Source organism: Calypte anna, chromosome 2 (genome assembly GCF_003957555.1).
Source record: "Calypte anna isolate BGI_N300 chromosome 2, bCalAnn1_v1.p, whole genome shotgun sequence".
NCBI classification, from domain to species: domain Eukaryota; kingdom Metazoa; phylum Chordata; class Aves; order Apodiformes; family Trochilidae; genus Calypte; species Calypte anna.
Window position 1 is genome coordinate 145,911,378 of NC_044245.1, and position 19,683 is coordinate 145,931,060.

A 19,683-nucleotide genomic window follows, 5' to 3' on the forward strand; every position below is an offset into this window, starting at 1 on the left:
TAAGAATAACCACCTGGTTTTCAAGGCTGTCACCAGGAGTACCAGCATGATCAAAATCACTGAATAAGTTAAAGAGAATTATCCCTACAGACATCCCACCTGTGAACAACACATCTCTGTCTCTTTCTGTGAAGTGTTTCTACCTCTGGGTCCTGAACTGCTTCACAAACAAATACAGCCCTTCTTACACCTCACTTGCATGGTGTCATACCACAATGCTTCAAATGAAACACACTCATCTCATCACTCACCTTTTGGCCAGCAGGACAGGAGCAGTTGAAAGTCTTGAGGTGGCCAACTTGCTCGCTGCCAACAGTTGGCCTCACTTCCAGGGGAGGTGCTTCTGTCAGGACTGTGACCTGGCACTACATCCAAATACCCAAGGTCATGACAGGTTATGATGAATCCTTTGATTGCTAGAAAGCTGAATTTTCCACCCACTTCAGAGAAACCAAATAGGCATTACTGGATAACACGCTGTTAAACATATTCTAGCGAGGAAGAAAATCCCACGAAAGCCTTTCATTCAAGCAATAGGGAAAAAAGTGGCAAAATGAACAATGAATCTCTTTAACCAAGATCGAGAGGAGAAGAGGAAAGAGGGTGGAAGTTTCTAATGAGAGTTGGGCACAGGAAACTAAGCAGCAACTGGCACCATTTTAGCTTTTTCCAAAGAAAACCAGTGGGAAACATGTTGATAGTTTCATTCATGCTTTTCTGTTGTTCCATCATCACTTCAGGGTTTTGTTTCCCCTGACAGTTTGTCAAGAAAAGATCAATGTGGAAACTTCAAAGAAACTTCAAATTCCTCATACTCAACCCTCTGCAGTGGTCCTCTACTGGCACTGCTGCATTACCAATCTTCATTCACCACCAGTAAAAAAATTACAATCCCACCCTGTCATATATTCCCTGATTTATGTAACAAGATTTACACAAAGAATGTTCATGTGAAAATGAATAAATGACAAAAAAGAAGCTCACTGGTCCAGAGGGAATGTCACAGCAGGTCTCAAGCTCAGCATGCCGAGAATCACAGTAAATAACCATCCGCTGAAGATCAAACTAGAAGACAAAGTGAAGCAATACTCTCAGAGATAGTGAATTATTAAAGACCCCATGTCCTTTTGCTTGGATGCAAACAGAGCAGATGAATACAAATGAAAACCAGAGGGGGCTAAATTCATAGCGATTCTGTGGATCCTGTAGTCAATATCTATCTCCTTCTACCAACAATGCACCAATTTCTCAGTGTCCTCTAAGTGTACTGATCTAATGAGACCCTGAATATGCTTATTGGCATTCTAGTACAGGTTTTCATGCAAATGAGGAGGCATGGTAATCCTTATGTCCTGGCCAAGTTTCTGTCTGAGAAGACACATTCTGGCCACCTCTATCCGTCCTGGAATTTCATCTAGACATAAATTTTTTCTCCTGTTGTGCCGTGCATCTTCTGACTGGTTACCCCTGCGTGAGAAACGCTATGAGAAGATTTAATATGCACATTTCGTCCACTTTGCACAGCTAAGAAAGATTAGACAAGTCTCAAAACACCAAATGATCATGTATAAGTTACATTAGTTTAACACTGCTGCTGGATGATCACATCCAACACAGAGATCTCAACTTCAGCTTAATTGGAGCAAGAGTGATTTATTCTCAGATATCTTTTCTGAGAAACTGAGAATATATCGTGACTCTCCTCAGTTAGCAAGATTTATTTTATATCTCATCTCTTCCTATTGCAGATTGAAACATTCACAGTGCCAAGATCGGATAGCAAAAGGCCTTTACATGTGTTCAGTACCCAGTTTGATGGTATTTGTGGATGTTTCTATCTCCAGTTTTAGCTATAACACATTCTGGTACTAGACAGAAAGATGAAATAGTTTATTTTTAATCCTTATTACCAAGATACTGACAGTCTCACACCAAAAGATGACAAGTCTTATGCATGATGAGATGCCAATCTGTCTTAGCTGTGTAGCACAGGTAACATTTCAGAGGTGCTGCATCAGGAAAGGGTCATAACCCCCAAAACTTCATTGACATACTGCAAACCCAACGCTGAATGTTACCCCAGCTCCAACAGGCACAGGCAATACTTACATCAATGGGAACGCTGTCATATAAGCGTTTGCCAATCACTGTCTTTCCTTGAATGTCAATATTTTCTCTGTCTTCAATAGGCAGAACCTGCACAAGTTTGCAGTCTATGTACAATGAGACAGCCTTGGACTGAATGCTGAGGGCAATTTTGTGCCAGTTGCGGTCAAAAAGGTCGCTGACTCGTGCGTTTCGGAAGACGACTCTGACAGCATCCTTAGTGAGCCCGATGGCATTGTACTCCAGAGCTTTGTTCTCCCCATCCAGTCGGATCGAGACCTGCAAGCAGACAGAAGTGATTTTTCTAAGAAAGTACAAAGCCTTCTCCTTCCTCCTGCCTGCTTTCTAACATGACTGACATCCCAAAGTGAAGGATGGTGCGGGATGTGGTAAGAAGTGCAAGCAAACAGCAAAGGACAGAAGCTTGTGGGAGAAAGGGACAAGTAGCCTATTTTAGCCAATAAGACAGGGCAGGACACAAGCTTGGGTGCAGATCCATGATCATCTAAAGCCTTCTCTTGTGAGGATATAATCCTTGACACAGTTTCTGTACATTCACCATCAGTAAAAAAATTACAATCCCAATTGTAATGTACAATTCTTTACATTCCACCATGATACCTCCCAAGCAATGCTTGGCCATGACTCAGTGATAGCACATGTCAGAGGGAAATAGACAGAGGCAAACAGAAAAAAAAAAAAAGGCAAAGGCAATTGCTCAAAGGCAAATACACAAAGCTGACCATGTTTTGAATCCCTCTATCCTGTGCACTCTTCCAGTACTTCCCAGCAGGCTCTGTGCTTTTTAGAATAACAGAATTTTAGAATCATTTTGGTTGGGAAAGACGTTTAAGATTATTAAGTCCAACCATTAACCGAGCATGCTGCAAAATTCACCACTAAACCATTTCCATAAGCACCACATCTAGACACCTTTAAATACCTCCAATAATGGTGACTCAACCACTTCCCTGGGCAGCCTGTTCCAGTGCCTGAAAACCTTTTCAGTGAAGAAAGTTTTCCTAACATCCAATCTAAACTTCCACAGGTGAAACTTGAGGCCATTTATTCTTGTTCTATCACTTGCTACTTGGGAGAAGAGACCAAAACCCACTTTGCCACAACTTCCTTTCAGGTAGTTGTAGAGATTTAGTCCCATCATTTGCCCTCAACCATCCTATGGGACATAAACAAATGCCTCATTCCCTGGGATGAAAATAGTCTGCTGAGCTGTAGCACCAATCACATTTTACTTCAGAAGCTTTGAATAGAAAAACACAGCTACAAGCTATGAAGCAGGAAAAACAGGTGTTTGAAGACATTATATTTTAGTTCATTTACAGAATGATTTCTTCTTTTATCAAAGACAGGCAGTTACCAGCAAGCATCAGGGAATGGAGCAAATTACAGAGCCAGAGGACTAAACTGCATCCACAAGCTGCAGAGATGGAAGGAGTTTGGCCACCTCAGCACAGAGCTGTGCCTGATACAAGCAGCCCAGGGTATGCTGGAGATCTGACCCAACATCTCCATGCAGCTGAGTGCTGTGCTGAGATGCCAGCTGGTAGCAGCATTAGCTCAGAAGCGTTTGAAGCCTGAAAGCTACACAGGTCTGCAATGTGATGGCCAAACTATTACTAACTGTATGTGAAACAAGACTTGTGAGGCTCTGAGGCACTTCTGACATCACAATTTAAGGCTCTTTTAAAATACTAGATAGTCTTGAGTGCTTTTTCTCTCCCTAGGGAAGCTGTTTAGTTTTCAGCTGTCTCTAGGAAATGCTGAGTGATACACACATTCCTGCTCCACAGGAATTAGGAATGAATGTAGCACAGTAAATCATGTTTCACTTAACAATCTGCAGCTGATAATAATTTTCATATAAACCTTTTACCATTGTCTGAAACTCATCTAAGTCCTCAAAGTGCACCTATGCTTTACTGTGAATTCCCCAAATCCTTTTGAATACCAGTCCCAAAACAGCAATACTGCATTACATAGCTACATGAGCCCAAGCTGACAAGCCCAGTTGAAGTCATGGGTAAAGCCATCAGCATCATGTTTGTGCTGAGCAGAAAACCAGATATCCCATCCAAACCACTCCCACCTCAAGCACACTCAACCCCCTAAGCTGCAGCATGCTGCTAGAACATGGTAGCTATGAATAGACAGCTCCTTATTACATTCTGATGATATTTTTCTTCTGAGAACCCGAGAGTACTTCAAATTCTGCAGCAGTGATGACTCAGGGTTGTGGAGCCATGGTAGATTTTGCATCCATGTCCTAAGTAGGGAACCCAAAATGTATTTGTAAGATATTTAGAAGTCTGTGCAAAACCTTGGTATAGATTACTGCCCAGGAGTACATCTGTGAAAATCTTTCCAAACAAGCAAAACATTTCCTTTAAATAGAACTGCCTGAACAAAAAAACCAAATCCAAAACTGCTGTCAAGAGCAAGGATTGTGGATTTTCTCCCCCTTTCCAAGTAGCACATCTATCTGCAAGCTAACAACAATCAAGGTCTATGCAAAGCTTCCTTCAGGGATTGAATTAAAGGCAAAAAAAGTTCAATAAAATGAAGTGAAAGGTGGGAAAAGGGATTTTTACTAATCTACAAGGAAAAAAGAGTGGGAGGCTAAGACAAGAAAGCAGAAGATAAGAACGTTGTTCTTGCTGGCTGAAAAAGGCCTCGTACCTGTGGTATGCCATATTTGTCAATAATCTGCCAAATATACCAGTCTTCTTTCTTGGAAGCTTTCCGGAATTTGAAGGTAGTTACAAAGGCATATTCATCAGGGAGACCTTGTGGAAATACATCCCTGGCATGAGAAGGGGGAAAGAGAGCAATGTATCAGACTTAGCAATGAAGAGCAGAACTTCTAAAACACTCTGCATGTCCCAGCAGCACTTCCCAAAATTATCATATGGTTCCTACAAAATCTGTTTTTTTGGCAGCCTGCAGAGAGATGAATGTGGGCTTGTGCTCTGCAGGTAGTTCTGCCCTTGAGGATCCCATTTGCATTCCAATGGTGAAGTTCCCAAATTAAATAAGAAAGAGTGAAAATCTGCCCTCTAGTATCCATCATTTCAAAACAGTTGCTTTTCACTTGATGCTTCAGTTCATGCAATTTGTTCATCATTCTCTTTTCCAGATGCACTGGAGACCTGAGACATCTGAGAATGGTCAGGATGATCTGAACACCTCTATAAATGTACCAAGTTAGAAAAACATACATTGCAATATTTGCCCCAAAACAGGCACTACACCTCATGCCTGTCCAAGTCAATGTTCCTTGGCTGATAGCTTGAGAGAACAAAAGAATCTTCCCAAACACTGAAATTAGGCAACACATAAGTCAGAAATTTACTTAGACACCATCATCTGGAAATCTGAAGTAACCAAACCCAGTATTTTTTGATTCAGTCCCATAAGAACATAAGAATGTACCATAACATGAGCACACAGGGCTGGACATAAGGGATAACTGGCCCAATATCATTATTATTTTTTTGTTACTAACATTACTGGATGCCTAAGAATGAGAATGAACAAACAAACATACCCCCAGCTCCTTCCCACTCTTTGGGATCCAGGGGTCAAATTCAGAGACAGTGGCAATTTTTACATTAATAATTTTTTATGCATTTTTCTTCTATGGACTCCTTTGGTCTCCCCTTGAACTCAGGTAAACTTAATACATTGACAGCATTCTCTGGCAAGGAATCACACAGCTCTGTCTAATGAGCCTCCTCTTGTTTGTGTAGCTCAGTTCTTGCAAGGGACAAAACAATGAATCTATTCTTTTTCTATTTTTATGCCATTCATGATTTTGCATCTATAATGTCCCTAAGCCATTTCTTTTCCCAGCTAACTTCATTGTTCCCCACACCCAAGACCAGCCTGCTCTGATCATTCCTAAATAGACCCTTCCTAAATATCATGGCTTTGCTTCCGGACACTGAGCAGTCAGGCATAAGCACCCATTAGAAAACAAAACAAAACACAAGGGCAGCAATTAATGAAGAGACAAACAATGCAGACAGATTCTCTGAAGGAATATTTGACATAGTCCATCACTATGCAGAAACTAGCAAAACTAGTGGCTCATAGAGAGTGTTTAAGGAAGAAATACTCAACATTTCCAAAATGTTTTGCAACTATGGTCATCTTTTAATCTGTGATTTGAATTTTTTATCTTTTTAGCCAATTTAAAAATTCAGAACACTGTGGTTTCATCCATTACTGTGGCTTTTGCTGTACAAAATCTCCATGGAGCCTATGTACCATTACAAGCTGGTTTTCCTTGTCTTCCTACTGATGTCTCAGACACTCTCTCATGTCTTCCAACATAAAAGGTAACTGAACCAGGCTCCCACCACCTCCATTATGACTGAGGAGAACAGAAAAGGCTTTCTCATTTCTTGATGCTAACTATTCACAAACCCTCCCTCTCTGGTCACAGATCTATATCTCCCATGGTACAAAATAGCCAGACACTTCCTCCCTTCATGACAAAACAAGAAGTGTGTCAGTTGTCACTTCTCTGGTGGAGTTGCCATGGAGAATACAGCTGGCATGACTGGGTCCTTTTGAAAGCCACCAAGAAAGTCTACAGAATGTTTGGCAAGAGAAAGTCAGCTCAGTCACACTGGTCCTCCCAACAGGGCACCCTGCCAAGACTCCTTCACCATTGGCAAGCCTTAGTGCAAAGTTCCTGTCAAATGTCCAGCTTTTCCTGAGAAGAAGATGCATGGTGCAGCTCTTAACATCCAACTCTTCAAGAAACTTCAGCAAGATTCTAATGTTGACAGTAGAAAGGCCTTTCTTATCACTCCATCCTCTTGGAAGGAAACCATGGATGTTTGCACATGAGATTGTGGCCACTGGGGGGATTTCCTTGTGGCTTGGCTTCCAAAACTCTATTAGTTCAGAATGCATGCCAAGTGCATTCATCTTCACTCACTCCTCATGACATAACTTCACCCTCACAATGGGTTTTACTGAGTTACCTTCAAGCCTATTCACTTTTTGGACAGATACAGGCCTATTGAACTACTCTCCTATCTACAGCCCACCATCATCTTATTTAATCCACTGGTGCCACAAAGAAGGGGAGTTATAGCTCTGGGAGTGCTTTTTCTCTTCCTGATCCATAGTGCATTTGCTACTATCCCATGAGCAGCAGCAGGATGCATACCTTCCATGTTGCCTTCCATTTTCCTAATGTTTTTTCCACTCAGCATATGCAGGTGTGCTTGGTTCCAAGCCCAAATTAAAAGCAGTTCCCGTAAGTGTAGTATCACTGCTTTGCTGAGCAGGGAGGTACAGGAGCAGGTGGTTGAAATCAATCCCCAAACATATCACTTTGAACCTTGAGCCTGACAACCTACAACCAAACTGGAAGAGCCAACTGCTGCCTTCTGTGCTGTCTCTCTGGATATCTGAGAGCTTAGAGCAGCTGTACCACCATGTGAGCTTAAGTTAAAAAACAGCTTTTCAGATGCTTAGGGCTCTCAGAAATAGCTGGGAGTTAGGTACCTAAATATCCTTGTGAGTCTGGCTCATCACTCATAGGCTGACAAATGACCTATCAGGTAGATTTAAACTTACAGAAAGCCATAATGACCTATTACCTGTCACCCCCAGCTAGCTTCTAAAAGTGTCAAGGAACTGGCTGCAAGTTCCTGATGGAGAAAGGCTTTGTGCCAAAAGCAACTCTAAAGACACTTCTGTTGCCCTGAAGATATGATAAAAGCTGTTTCTAAAGTCCTTGGTCCCTGCATCCTTTACAGAGATGCTTTACTACCTAAATAACAGAAACTTTGCTGACGCCTTTTCATTTATTCCCTCACTAAGAAGTGATCTCCTGCAAAAGCTCAGCTTTACTTGGGAATCCAAGGGCAGGATTGCTGTCCCCAGGAATGTTTTATTTCCTTCTCTGACCCAAGGCTGAATTGAACTGATGATCCATATTATGGAGTTTTGCTGGATGCCTGGTACCTACAGGGAGCACTCTGCCAGCTCCTTGGTCTATAACTCTGACAACAGGATAGATTGCAGAAGAGGCCATTATAAAACTCCAAGACAAGTGCTGCAAGTCAGTCTAGGAGTTGATTAACCCAGCTGCATGGTCAGGTGAATCACAGCTTCTACAAAGAAAAAAAGTATAATACCTAGGCAGAAGACTCATTTAGCCATTGCTCACTTTCAGTACATAGCCTGATACTTACACGTGTTTGGCATAAAAGCCCCCATCTGTGACAATCAACATGAGATCCTACATTTGTAATAATAACAAAGTGGAGAAAAATAAGGTTCTCTCTTCACATTTCAACCACTGAACACATCAACAATCAGCAGGGTGCCTGCACTTGGTGAGGAAGGGCATTTTTGATGGATTTGGGAAATCTGACCACGCTTACAACAGCTAAAAAATGCTAATTCTTAGTGTCACTCATTAACTATTAGTGGTTTTCATGTCTGAAACCCAGGTAGAGGAACGCTGCTCATATCCCTAAGCATCACATCATCAGAGGCTTGTGACATGACAGGAAAAAAAAAGAAAAAGAAAAAGAAAAAGAAAAAGAAAAAAAAAAAAAAAAAAAAAAAAAAAAAAAAAAAAAAAAAGGAAAAGAAAAAGCTATAGAAAGATTGTCTCACAACAGAGAATCAACCCCACCCATATACCCTTTGCAGACATTTCTCTGTCCTCTACTTCAGTGATGGAACAGATACAATCTCCTTAGGTAATTTCTTCCTATGTTTAGGAAGAAATTTCTTCCTGTGTTTTTCTACAAAAAAAGGTGTATCCTAAATCTCACTTGCTGCAGTTTAATCTTCCTGAAACAGCTTTTTTCCACAAGGAACTATGCAAAAAAGCTATTTTCCCCCTTTGGCTGCAGCCTTCTCTATTTTTATCAGCTCTCACCTCAGTCTTCTATTGCCTAAAAAAACCCCAAAAAATGTCTTCAGTCATTTCACCTTAGCCATGCCCCTTCTCCTTTACCTTGTTAGAAGACTCTGTCCACACCAGTAAATAACAGTCGGGGTCCATTCACTAGCAAGGAGTGCAGTTGGACTGAATGTTCCTTTTCCAGAGAGAGTGATCTTACTCAAATTCTGCATTCTCTATCCTTCACACCAGGCTGTGTAACCTCCACACCACTGTCTTTGTAATCACTGCTTAAAACTGGCCAAAACTAACTTGACATGAGCACATGAACAGGTAGAGCACAAATGCTATGGGTCTAACACTGGGACCCATGTTTTATTGGCTAATAAAGAAGCCTACAAAGAATTCCTGAGCCTACGCTGGCACAACTGAACCCATTTAGCCTTGTCACTAGGGAGAAGAGGGAAATACCTCTCAGCCTCCTTTCAGGTAGCTGTACAGAGCAATAAGGTCTCACTTCAGTCTCCTCCAGGCTGAACAGCCCCAGCTCCTTCAGCCTCTCCTTGTTCTCCAGATCTCTTACCAGCCTAGTTGCCCCTCTCTGTGCACCCTCTGTTTATTACATTAATTTCTAAAAGTCCATGCTGAGTTTAGATGTCCTTAACAGGTTGCCACTGACTTTCAATCTACCACTATCCTCAGCACCAAAGAACCTTTCCTAAAGTTTGATTCCCCCAAAGTCCTTACAGAGAGGAATCACCCCAGATAATAACCACTTCTTACATTTACCTGACTCCACTGCACTGCTTGAAGTTCTCACTGTTCAGCTTGCTTACCATTTTTTTGAACTTTCATTCATCCCATTCCTATCTACTCAGTTATGGAAACTCAGATCGGACTCAGCATCCCAGCAGTGGAGACTGAGTTGCATGATACAGTCAGGTCATACTTGACATCTCCTGCTCATACACCCAAGGACTGTACCAGTCTTTTTTGTCATAGTAAAACCTAGAGCTCAGCTTCCATAGACGATCACTTCCAGAATTTTTAAGGTGTAAACTGGATTTCTTCACTTCAAAGTCATCTTTCTAAGTAGTCTTGGTAGTAACGCTTTGCAGTGATAAAGCACACAACCTGCAGCAAGCAGAGATTCCTCCCAGAAACTGCTGTGAGCCAAACAAAATAAGATTATTCCCCTCCTCACACACAGCAGTTATGTGTATACTGCTTATCAAGATCAAGGTGTCTTTCTCACAGATCATAAATTTACTTACCCTGAGACCTGAACATCATTTATGGACTTTAGAACAAGCAGTTTTCCTTTCAGTATGTCATATTTGTTTGTTTTGTTGGGTTGGGTTTTTGTTTTGTTGGGATTTTTTTGTTGATGGCTTTTTTTTTTCTTTATTTTTGTGCTTTTGTGGGATTGTTTTGTGGTTTTTTATTTTGTATTTTTGTTTTCGTTTTGTGGGTTTTGTGAGTTTTTTTGTTTTGTTTTGATTTTAGCGACTCTGAATTTATATGGAGAAAGAGGGAGAGGATAAAAGAACAAATCAATCCAGGTTGGATCCAGAACAAAAGGAATACTATGAAATCAAGGATACGTAAGTCAATCAATATGTAAGGACAATCTCAAAGACACAGTGAAAGCTCAAGGATACAATGAGCTGAGTAAAAGAGTTAAAACAGAATAAAAAATTACAGCCCTCATCCATAAGAAGGAAACGATTCACTATGGACTTCCTGAGGTAAGTTCAAACCAGCAGAGAGAAATTTACTGCAAAAAAACATTAATGATGACAATTCAATCTATGGCTCATGGTTACTCAGTGAAACTATGCACTCACTCTTTCCAAGGCTAATTCTAGCAGGGCTCAGATGACAACCCAAAGAGAAACCATCCTGATAGACCACAGCACAACTGGCAGCCTGGGGTCATAGAAGACTCCAAGGACTGAATCTATGTTGACACAATATTTAAAACTGATCAGTCTCCTAAGATAAGCCAAGAGGCATATCAGTTAATTGATGACAGCACCAACGAGGAACTGGTCTTGTGTGATTAGCAAATAGATATCTCAATGGCAGTGCTACCAATTAGTCCTTTAAGAAGCTATTTATTAAGTCCGAAGCTATATTGTGAATTTCTTGATACTGCTCCTGACAATAAATAACTGAGGAACATGGAAACTAACTCATACTCCACCAGGATGGAGGACACAGTTGGTGCAGAGGTTCCTGACCACATGACATAAATTCTGTGCCAGGAGAAGCAAAAGACCTGGTCAAAGAAGCAATATATCTGCAGGTACTACTACAAGGTTAACCTAAAGGAACCAAATACTGTAAAGTCCAGCCTCGGATGAAAACAAGGTTAAAAAGCAGGGTACTCACTCAGTTTTCTGAACAACAGGGAAGCTTCCAAGTCGTACATAAGCACTCTGAATTCCATTTTCTTTCATTCCAAAAATCTGTTTCACGCTGAATGAATCCATCAGATCAAATCCTGTCCATAACAGAAGTGTAAACAGGAGACATTGATCAGGGAGTACAATGTCTTCAATTGCACTTACATAGTTATTTTAGCCCACCAACACAGCAATTCAGAGATAAACCTTGTTCTTCTTGGGAAATGAGAGAATAAAATCCTGATGTGGTCTAATCTGCTTAGTCAAAAAATTCAAAACAAAGCTCAGATCCAAACAGTAACAATTTCTGAAGAGATTAGAAAAGAATTCTCCATAAATCAAAAGCTATTTTTTGTAATTCCACAATACCCTAAAAATCATCTACAATTCATTAATCTCTGTAGAAAAACACTCTAGGGGCAGACTCAAAGATTTATTTATAGAATGACAGATCCATAGAATTCCAGAATGGCTTGGGTTGGAAGAGACATTAAATATCATCTAGCTCCAGTCCCCCTGCATGGGAAGGGACATAATTCTACTAGACTGAGTTGCTCCAAGCCCCATCCAACCTGGCCTTCAACACTTCCAGGAATGGGACAGCCACAACTTCTCTAGGTAGCCTCTGCCAGGGTCTCACCACCCTTGTAAAATTTTTTTCTCCATCTCCAAGTAATCCTACTCTCTCTCAGTTCAAAACTGTTGCGCCTTGTCCTGTCACTACAGACCCTTGTAAAAACTCCCCCTCTGTCTTTCTTAGAAGCCCCTTTTATATAGGAAAAAGCTTCACTGAAACCTTCTCTTCAGGCTGAACAATCCAGCTCTCTCAGCCTGTCTTCATAGGAGAGGTGTTCCAGCCTCTGATCATTTTTCTGTACCTCCTCTGGATACACTCTAATAAGTCCATGTCTTTACTGAAAACCACTTGTCCAAACCATTTCACTTACAGACACTTTTCATATGATTTTAATAAAACTTAGTCCAATCAACTCATCGTTGTAATGAGCTATTAATCGTGACTGCAGGCATCTGTGTAAAGCTTCTGACTTTGTTCTGACAAGGCTTATTAGCTCAAGAATAAACCACATATGGGAGTCTACACAGCTCCAGTGTCAATATGGTCCCAGCCAATGAACCCATCTTTTTGTGACACAAAATCCCAGCTGCTAAACTCTGCCAGGGGCACTTAGGGTACAATTGTGTCATAGTCCTGAATGCATCCAGCTCTTGGAAGTGCAGAACTCTATGGATGAGTCCATCCTACTTGTAGCTCCAAACTGGCTCCACGAGAAGCACACCCAAAATAATAATCCCCCTCAGAACCAGACACATTGTGGAGTTAGAAGCAAAGACACTGGAAAAAGGCAGGCTGAGAGTGGATAACTTATGATTTCCTTCTAGTTGGACTATTCCAACCTCTTCTCTCCCTTACACATGCACAATTACACTTATTAGGTCCCATGTGTGTAATTCCAGCACAAAAACCTGGTGATTTTACAGTATCTTATTTAGATAAATTGATTTGAAACTATAGCAGTGCTTTTAACTTACTGAGCTCCTAAAACTTCCATTGTATAGATCAACATTTTAGTGTAGTAAAATTAGGCCCTAAATGCTTTAGTTTCTTAGTTGTATTCATGAACCTTTAACAGCCTGCAGGCTGTAAGGCACCCCAGGGCTTCAAAAAGCCTGCAACAGGAAAAGGCACCCACCTAACAATATTATGCTTAGAATTTATAGGAAAAAACAAGTCTAACAGACCTGTGTGGGTGATCCCAAGGCAAATCAATATGAGACAGCAGGCATCAAATAAAAAATATACTTCCATCATGGAGCTTTTTCTGAGGAAATAGCTTTTTCTGAGGAGATACCATTTTAATTGTTTGCAAAGACAGAAATGGTTGCCTGGTGCCAATTTAAGGCCTTTTCTATCACAGTAACTTTCCTGGCTGTCAACAGCTTTTCCCTCCTGTCCACTCTGTTTTCAGCTATTACTGGACATTCAGGAGGGCAAATCAGACAGTTAAGATGCTCCAGGGTCTCGTGGCTCCACCTCATAATCACCTCTGCAACAACCTGGACCTTTCTGACAGGCTGTAATCAACCACAATTGCAGCTATAAATTGTAGCAAATAGAACCAACCAGAACATGAAAGCTCCCTTCTGGCTGTCACATGAAAAAAAGTATGACCTGTCCACAAAAACCCACTCATAGATCATTTCACTGTGCAGTCCATAACCCTCTTCTATTCCAACCAGAGCAATGCGAGGGAGGCTGTGGAGTTTTGCACATCTCATGGAGCTCATAAAACTCAAACTACACAAGTGCAAGACACAGTGGCAAGGACACCTTGCTAAGTTTTCCCATCATCAGCACAGATGCAAACTTAGCCCCATCTTTCTCTGACAACTCAATCTCACATTCTCATCATGAGCAGCTGTGAAGATGTGCACAGGACCCTGCTTTTCCAATGGAAACAACATAAGAGTCAGATTTAATCAGTCCTTTTTTTTTTCCTTTTTCCCCTGAGCCTTCCTGACAACATGCAGGCTAGAAAACCTAAATAACACCATGAAACATATGCAAGGTTATTAAAGCTCTTTTGTAAGCAGAGCTAGCAGTAATGAAAATAAGGCATGCTCATAAATTAGACTATCTCATTTGTATTCAGGATTGAAGAAAGAACACAGGTAAATCATAATAGGATTTTTCTTATTCAGGCTATGAATAGGCATATTACAAATCTCTTGATATATTTTTTCAGTAAAGAATGGATGAGGATTGTTTTCTGAAAAGTGTGACATAGATCCACTGGAAAGCTAAACCTTAGATGTGTCAGAGTCCACACTCAAACCCAGCAAATGATTTGGGTTTAGTCACACTATTAATTTGTGCTGTGTCAAATTGAAATATTGTCTCCACTTTCCTTAGAGAGGGCCATAAAGCAACCAAATTCATGTTTACAGAGCACTTCACATGGGGTTCATCTGGCTAAATGTCAGCTCTCTAGGCAGGGTAATACACAGAGACTCTCATTCAGCTGGGCACAAATATTCAAATACAGGCACTTTTAGGGAAAGATTGATCTCCTACTAAAACAGATTCCAAAAGTGCATGTTTTTCCTCATTGACATAGAGAGAGTTTAGGATGTCCAGGCTTCATGCTGAACTTCCTTAGTAAAGGTCTAGAGCTGGAGAGAGAACCTCCACTCTTAGATACTTCATTGCCAACCAAAGCCCATGAAGAAATGGCACTTCAGTTGTTGAAGAATTTCAATTTCAATTTTCAATTGAATTAAAAAAAATGTGGCCATAAACTAAGCAACAAGGAGCTGTGCTGAGGAGACAATGCATTTCAGCTGCCTGAAAAGGAGATGTCTGATGTTCAGCAAGTTGCTTTGGTTCATTTGTGGGTGAGCAGAGAAATATTGGAACCTTTAGAAGGATGATTCTTCACATCTGTATCTGACCTAACCCAAGACAAGCTGAATCACTCTTTGGCAGTGCCTCCCTCCTGCCATGAAGCAGAAAGGGAGTCCATACAGACAGTAATTTGTAGACTGCCGAGTATGTTCCTGTGTTGACTTTAGGACTGGAACTGGGATAGTGAGGGAGACAGCATGATGCTTTTAGTTTAGTCTTGAACAAAAATGTTAATGTAGGCAATGATGTGATCATCTCTCCAGCACCTGCAGAGGAGTTTACACCAGGCACTGTCTAGTTGCTAATAGTGTAGTGGAAAAAGCTCACTTAGGTCTTTCCCCATTATCTTGTTGGCCATTTAATTTTTCAGACAGTGTATCTGAGCTGCAAATATAGCAAAAATATGGGCTGTCTGAAGATTTTCTACCACAAAGGAGGGACCATGGTGTCGGTGTGAAATGAGGTATTACATGTAGCTCCCCCGTCCCCTCCACAGCTGAAATGGGAAAGAACCAACCTGCCATAATTATCAAGGACAAAGCCACTGTTACCAGTCACTGCACCACACTCTAGTGGAGGATGAAAGGGTGGGACTTTCCTCTTCTCTGTTGCTTTGATTTAAAACATGCTTTGGTTTTGGTTTTTTTTTTTTTTGTGTACCAGGGCAGGCGTGGTTTCCCAGTTGGCTTATAAGCTATTTAATCAGTAATGGCATAAATATGGCAATTTATAAGATGAATAATGCTTTTTGATCATAGGCCTACTTCATTATAGCTACTAGAACAATATGGGGCCACTGAAACCTTCTAACATGATTACATCTCCTGAAAAGCAGCACACCCTAGTCCATTAACATTAAAATTAAAATAGTGACCTGAAATGGCAGCTCAGATTTCTAACAGCATTCTTGGCTCAAAATGCAATTTCTTCTGCACTGCTCTGCTGATCAAATCAACCGAATGCCTTTTTACTTGGGAGCCTTAACTCCCTTCCAGGAAGCAGCTCATTTTTCCAGCATCAGAAAACACTCTCAATGTTACAGGGAGAAGATCAGCAAAACTTGGCACTGGACGATTTCTACATCATCCAACTGTAATTTGCAGCCAGGTTCTCTTTTACAGGAAAGATGCCCACACTGCACCAAATCCCACCAGAAGCATGGCCAAAGGATGATCAAGCAGCTTTGTACTTGCTCAGAGGTCCTATGACTTTTATTTCAAGTTAATGATTTCAAAATTAGGATAAAGGGGCTGTGGTTGGCTGCCCTGAGTATCATCTGGGTTTCTGCCTGGCTCCACTAAGGATCCAATCTGGGCAGCATGATGGGAGCCAGTGTGTATGTTCAGATTTTCCTGTCTGTCTTGTCTTCAGCTGCAAACATCATCCACTCCCCCCCAAATTAAAACAGCACCCAAACCTAGAAAACCAGAGTAACTTTTAATAGCAAAAAACCACATGAGTATGCATATTTGGAAGCCTTCTCAAAAGCAGGACAGAACCATTAACTTCTTCTTTAGGCTAAAGGAATGTTATGAGAAAAGTCTCCTGCTTTGCATTCCCAAGGTAACTCTCATAGAGGTACCACTGGGCTGCTTCTAATTGTGAGTTTCTGGTGAGACAACAGCCTGAAGGGAAATGTGGACAGAAGGCTAGAGAGGACTCAAGAAAGGCACTGGACATCAGAGGCTCAGGTGATGTGCCTGGAATATATTTATTACGTAGGATTTCCAGCCACAAGCTCTAATATAAAACAAAGCAGCTTTTGCAGGAAATGTTCCATATTCTGGCCATGGTTAAAATCTCAGCTGAATTATCAGCCTTGTCAAGCTATTGATGGAGTATCACCAATAGGCAAGGTCAGGGAGGTTGTCATCAGCTACTGTTTCTCTGAGACTTCTGAAAATAGCAATCTGTGGTAAACCAGCACATGTTACTTTTACCAGAGGGAGGTGGATGGCAATGAACTTTATGGTAGGCTAGAGGAGTGTATAGCATTACCACCTGGGGGTCTTTCAGCAAGTACAAGATCTTATCAATTTTCTTGCCTGCCATTTCTGCAGTCTTGAAAGTTAAGCTCCTGTGGCTTTCCTGTGCTCACAAGGAAGGGCCCACACGTTCACCAGATCCTGAATATCCCCTTTAATTCCTCCAGTATGGTCTGCAAGGCTCTTACTACTATACAGCCCTCATTTTTTACCTGTCTTAGTTATTTTCTCTGCTAATATACACTTTAAAAACAACAGAAAATACAAGATGTTATCATGGTATTTTTAAAAGTTAAACAGTGCATTTAACCAGCTCTGTCTGGCAATTAGTTACTTGAAGCCAATCTAGATGAGGGTTGTTTTTCTCTTACTGGATCTAAACCTTTGGCATCCCCACCTTCCACAATGCTCTAGGCTGAAAGCAGCTATTTCTGGTTAGCCAAGATGTGTCTCAGTTCAGGGCTGGAAGTCAAAGTGTCCAACCATTGAAAGAAAGATCTCCTAGTTCATTCAACATCTGTTACTGTTATTATAGTATCCATAATCTGCTACAGCATTTTTGCTGTTCTTTACATTCATTCCTCATGGGAAAGGAAATCCTGGAAAGACCTGGCAGGGCATCAGATACTAGGGATATTTTTAAGAGCTCAGTGAAGTTTCCATCTCCAATGCTCTTCACCATGTAAAAATTACCTACATCCATATCACTGCCCCAACCATAGTTCCACTTGGCAACAAGAAAAACTCTTAAACAGGAGGTGAGGAGCACTCTGATGCTCTCATCCTTCACTGTCCCAGACTTTCTGGCACACTGAGAGGGGGCAGGCACAAAGCCCTTTTCCTTCTTCTGGATAACCATCTGCTTGGGTTGGTTAGATGTCTGTGATAACACAGGGGTCAGTGTCAGAGCATCCAGACACAGTCTCTTCCCATTGTCCCAGAATCCTCCTGGGACACAGAGGTAATCTGGATACTAGGTAACATCAGAGTCCTGCATCTCAAATACTGTTTAGAGCCCTTTCATTGCAAATGACTGTAAAAAGAATGTAAAAGAATGTCTTTTGCTGGACTATTTTTTTTAACTCTTTCTGTCAGTCAAAATAGGTGATTTCCAGACTTGGAACAAGATGATGGATAAGAATTCTTCTTGCACTGCTTTATTCCCCTATACTTCACCTCTCCAATGAAGACAGAAAAAGGAGCAGCTTATTTTCTTTTTTTCTATTGATAATTCACTCCATATCTACAACTCCCAGCTCAACAGTTTCATTCAGCAGTGGTTATCCTATTCCCAAAGCATTAAGGACTGAACCTCTGAGAAAGAAACCTGAAAGATTTACTGCTTGCCCACAATCTCTGCATGAAGTAGCGTAGAGAGTAAAGGGTTGCTCAAGTCATTATAAAAATTAACTTGCTATATTTTACAGGCAGCTTGCAAGGGATTTTTGGAACTATAAAATTTTCCAAAGCCTATGAATTAAATGACCGCAAAAGTGTTTCAAAGAGGTACTTGGTATTAACCAGTTGCCCTCTGTTTTCACAGATCTTACAGCTGGGATTTAGGTATCACTTTCTGTTGGTCTGATTTCCTTCTCACCAGATCCACCAGACTTGAGTCAAAGAATCACAGAATAGTCATGGTTGGAAAGGACCTCTGAGATCACTGAGTCCCACCAGTGATCCCTAAACCCTAAAACACACAAAACCGCACCAAAAAATAACTACAAACAAACAAACAGCAGACACAGTCCACTAAATAACACCCCCATCCAGTCAGGAGAGCAGCAAAGAGCTGAGGCTAACAATGAGGCTGTGTAGAAGAACATGGAACAGCTCTTAGACCAACAAGAAGATGGTGTCTTTCAGCAATCACTTCCAGGTGATCCTCCATAAGATGTCTTAGAGGATTCTTTAGATGGTTTCAGTTTTAAAGCAATAAAAATCCCACTTTACCCCAAGTACTCAATGCCACTACTCAGGCTGTTGTTATACTGATCCTGGATTGTTTCTTCTACATCAGGGCACCTGGGAGACTCAATATCTGCTTTCCCTGGGAGTCTGCAAGGAGGCAACACAAGACTCCTATGCAGACCACAAAAAGGGCTTGATCTCAGCTCAAGCACAAACACATTTGGGATCATGAGAACCAGAAACTTTTCTTGAGGTATATAATAGTTATACCTCATAAAGGAGTGAGCTTCAAGAGCAGTGAGGCAGCTTAGCAGATGGTCACTGGGTTGAACTATGGGGCCACTTTGTTTCAGACACGTCAGATTAAAACTTCAGTGAAAACCAGAGAGGATAGATAAAGCCGTTGGTACCCTTACAAAGGAAAGATAAGACTTCAGGGAAGAAAAAAACAGATATAAAATAAGTAAGAAAATTAGTCCAAAGAGTGTATGAAAGAGAGAGAGGTCAAAGCCACAAGCAAATAAATGGATACAGACCCAGAGTTATCTCACCTGGTGGAAAGGGCTGTTGTAATCTAACCCCCAGCCAGCTGTAAGAAACAGGAAACAAATACAGCTCTACAGAGGCAGCACCTTTCAACACCTGATCTCATGTTAATACCACACCACTTTATGTGATGCACTGTTCTGTTTATCTGCATCAGTTCCCTCTTTGCTTCTCAGCTTTCAGGCAGTTGCAAGTGGCATATTGAACAACACTGAAAGCTGGTTTTGCCACTGAACTCTTTGCCTCATTACTGAAGGCTTTTCTGTGTTGAAGTAATTCTCCATTTTCTCAGTGATGGACATTTGGCTTCATGCCATGAGCCCTCTTTCAGCTCCTTTCCTGCTCCAGTGATTTACAAGATTAAACAGGAGTTCATTATTCCTTTGATGTCCTCGTATGCCAGATAGG

General features: G+C 41.2%; 1 protein-coding gene across 1 annotated transcript in view; it reads right to left on the bottom strand.

Annotated features, from left to right (window-relative positions):
* The window catches only part of COL22A1 (collagen type XXII alpha 1 chain), a 208,414-nt gene that overhangs the window by 131,296 nt on the left and 57,435 nt on the right, over window positions 1-19,683 (bottom strand). The window contains exons 4-8 of the mRNA XM_030445839.1: window positions 11,396-11,507; window positions 4,804-4,927; window positions 2,110-2,385; window positions 985-1,065; window positions 252-365 (exon numbers count right to left, since the gene is read on the bottom strand). Of these exons, the coding sequence (XP_030301699.1) occupies window positions 252-365; window positions 985-1,065; window positions 2,110-2,385; window positions 4,804-4,927; window positions 11,396-11,507 (707 nt within the window). The remainder of the gene's footprint in view (window positions 1-251; window positions 366-984; window positions 1,066-2,109; window positions 2,386-4,803; window positions 4,928-11,395; window positions 11,508-19,683) is intronic.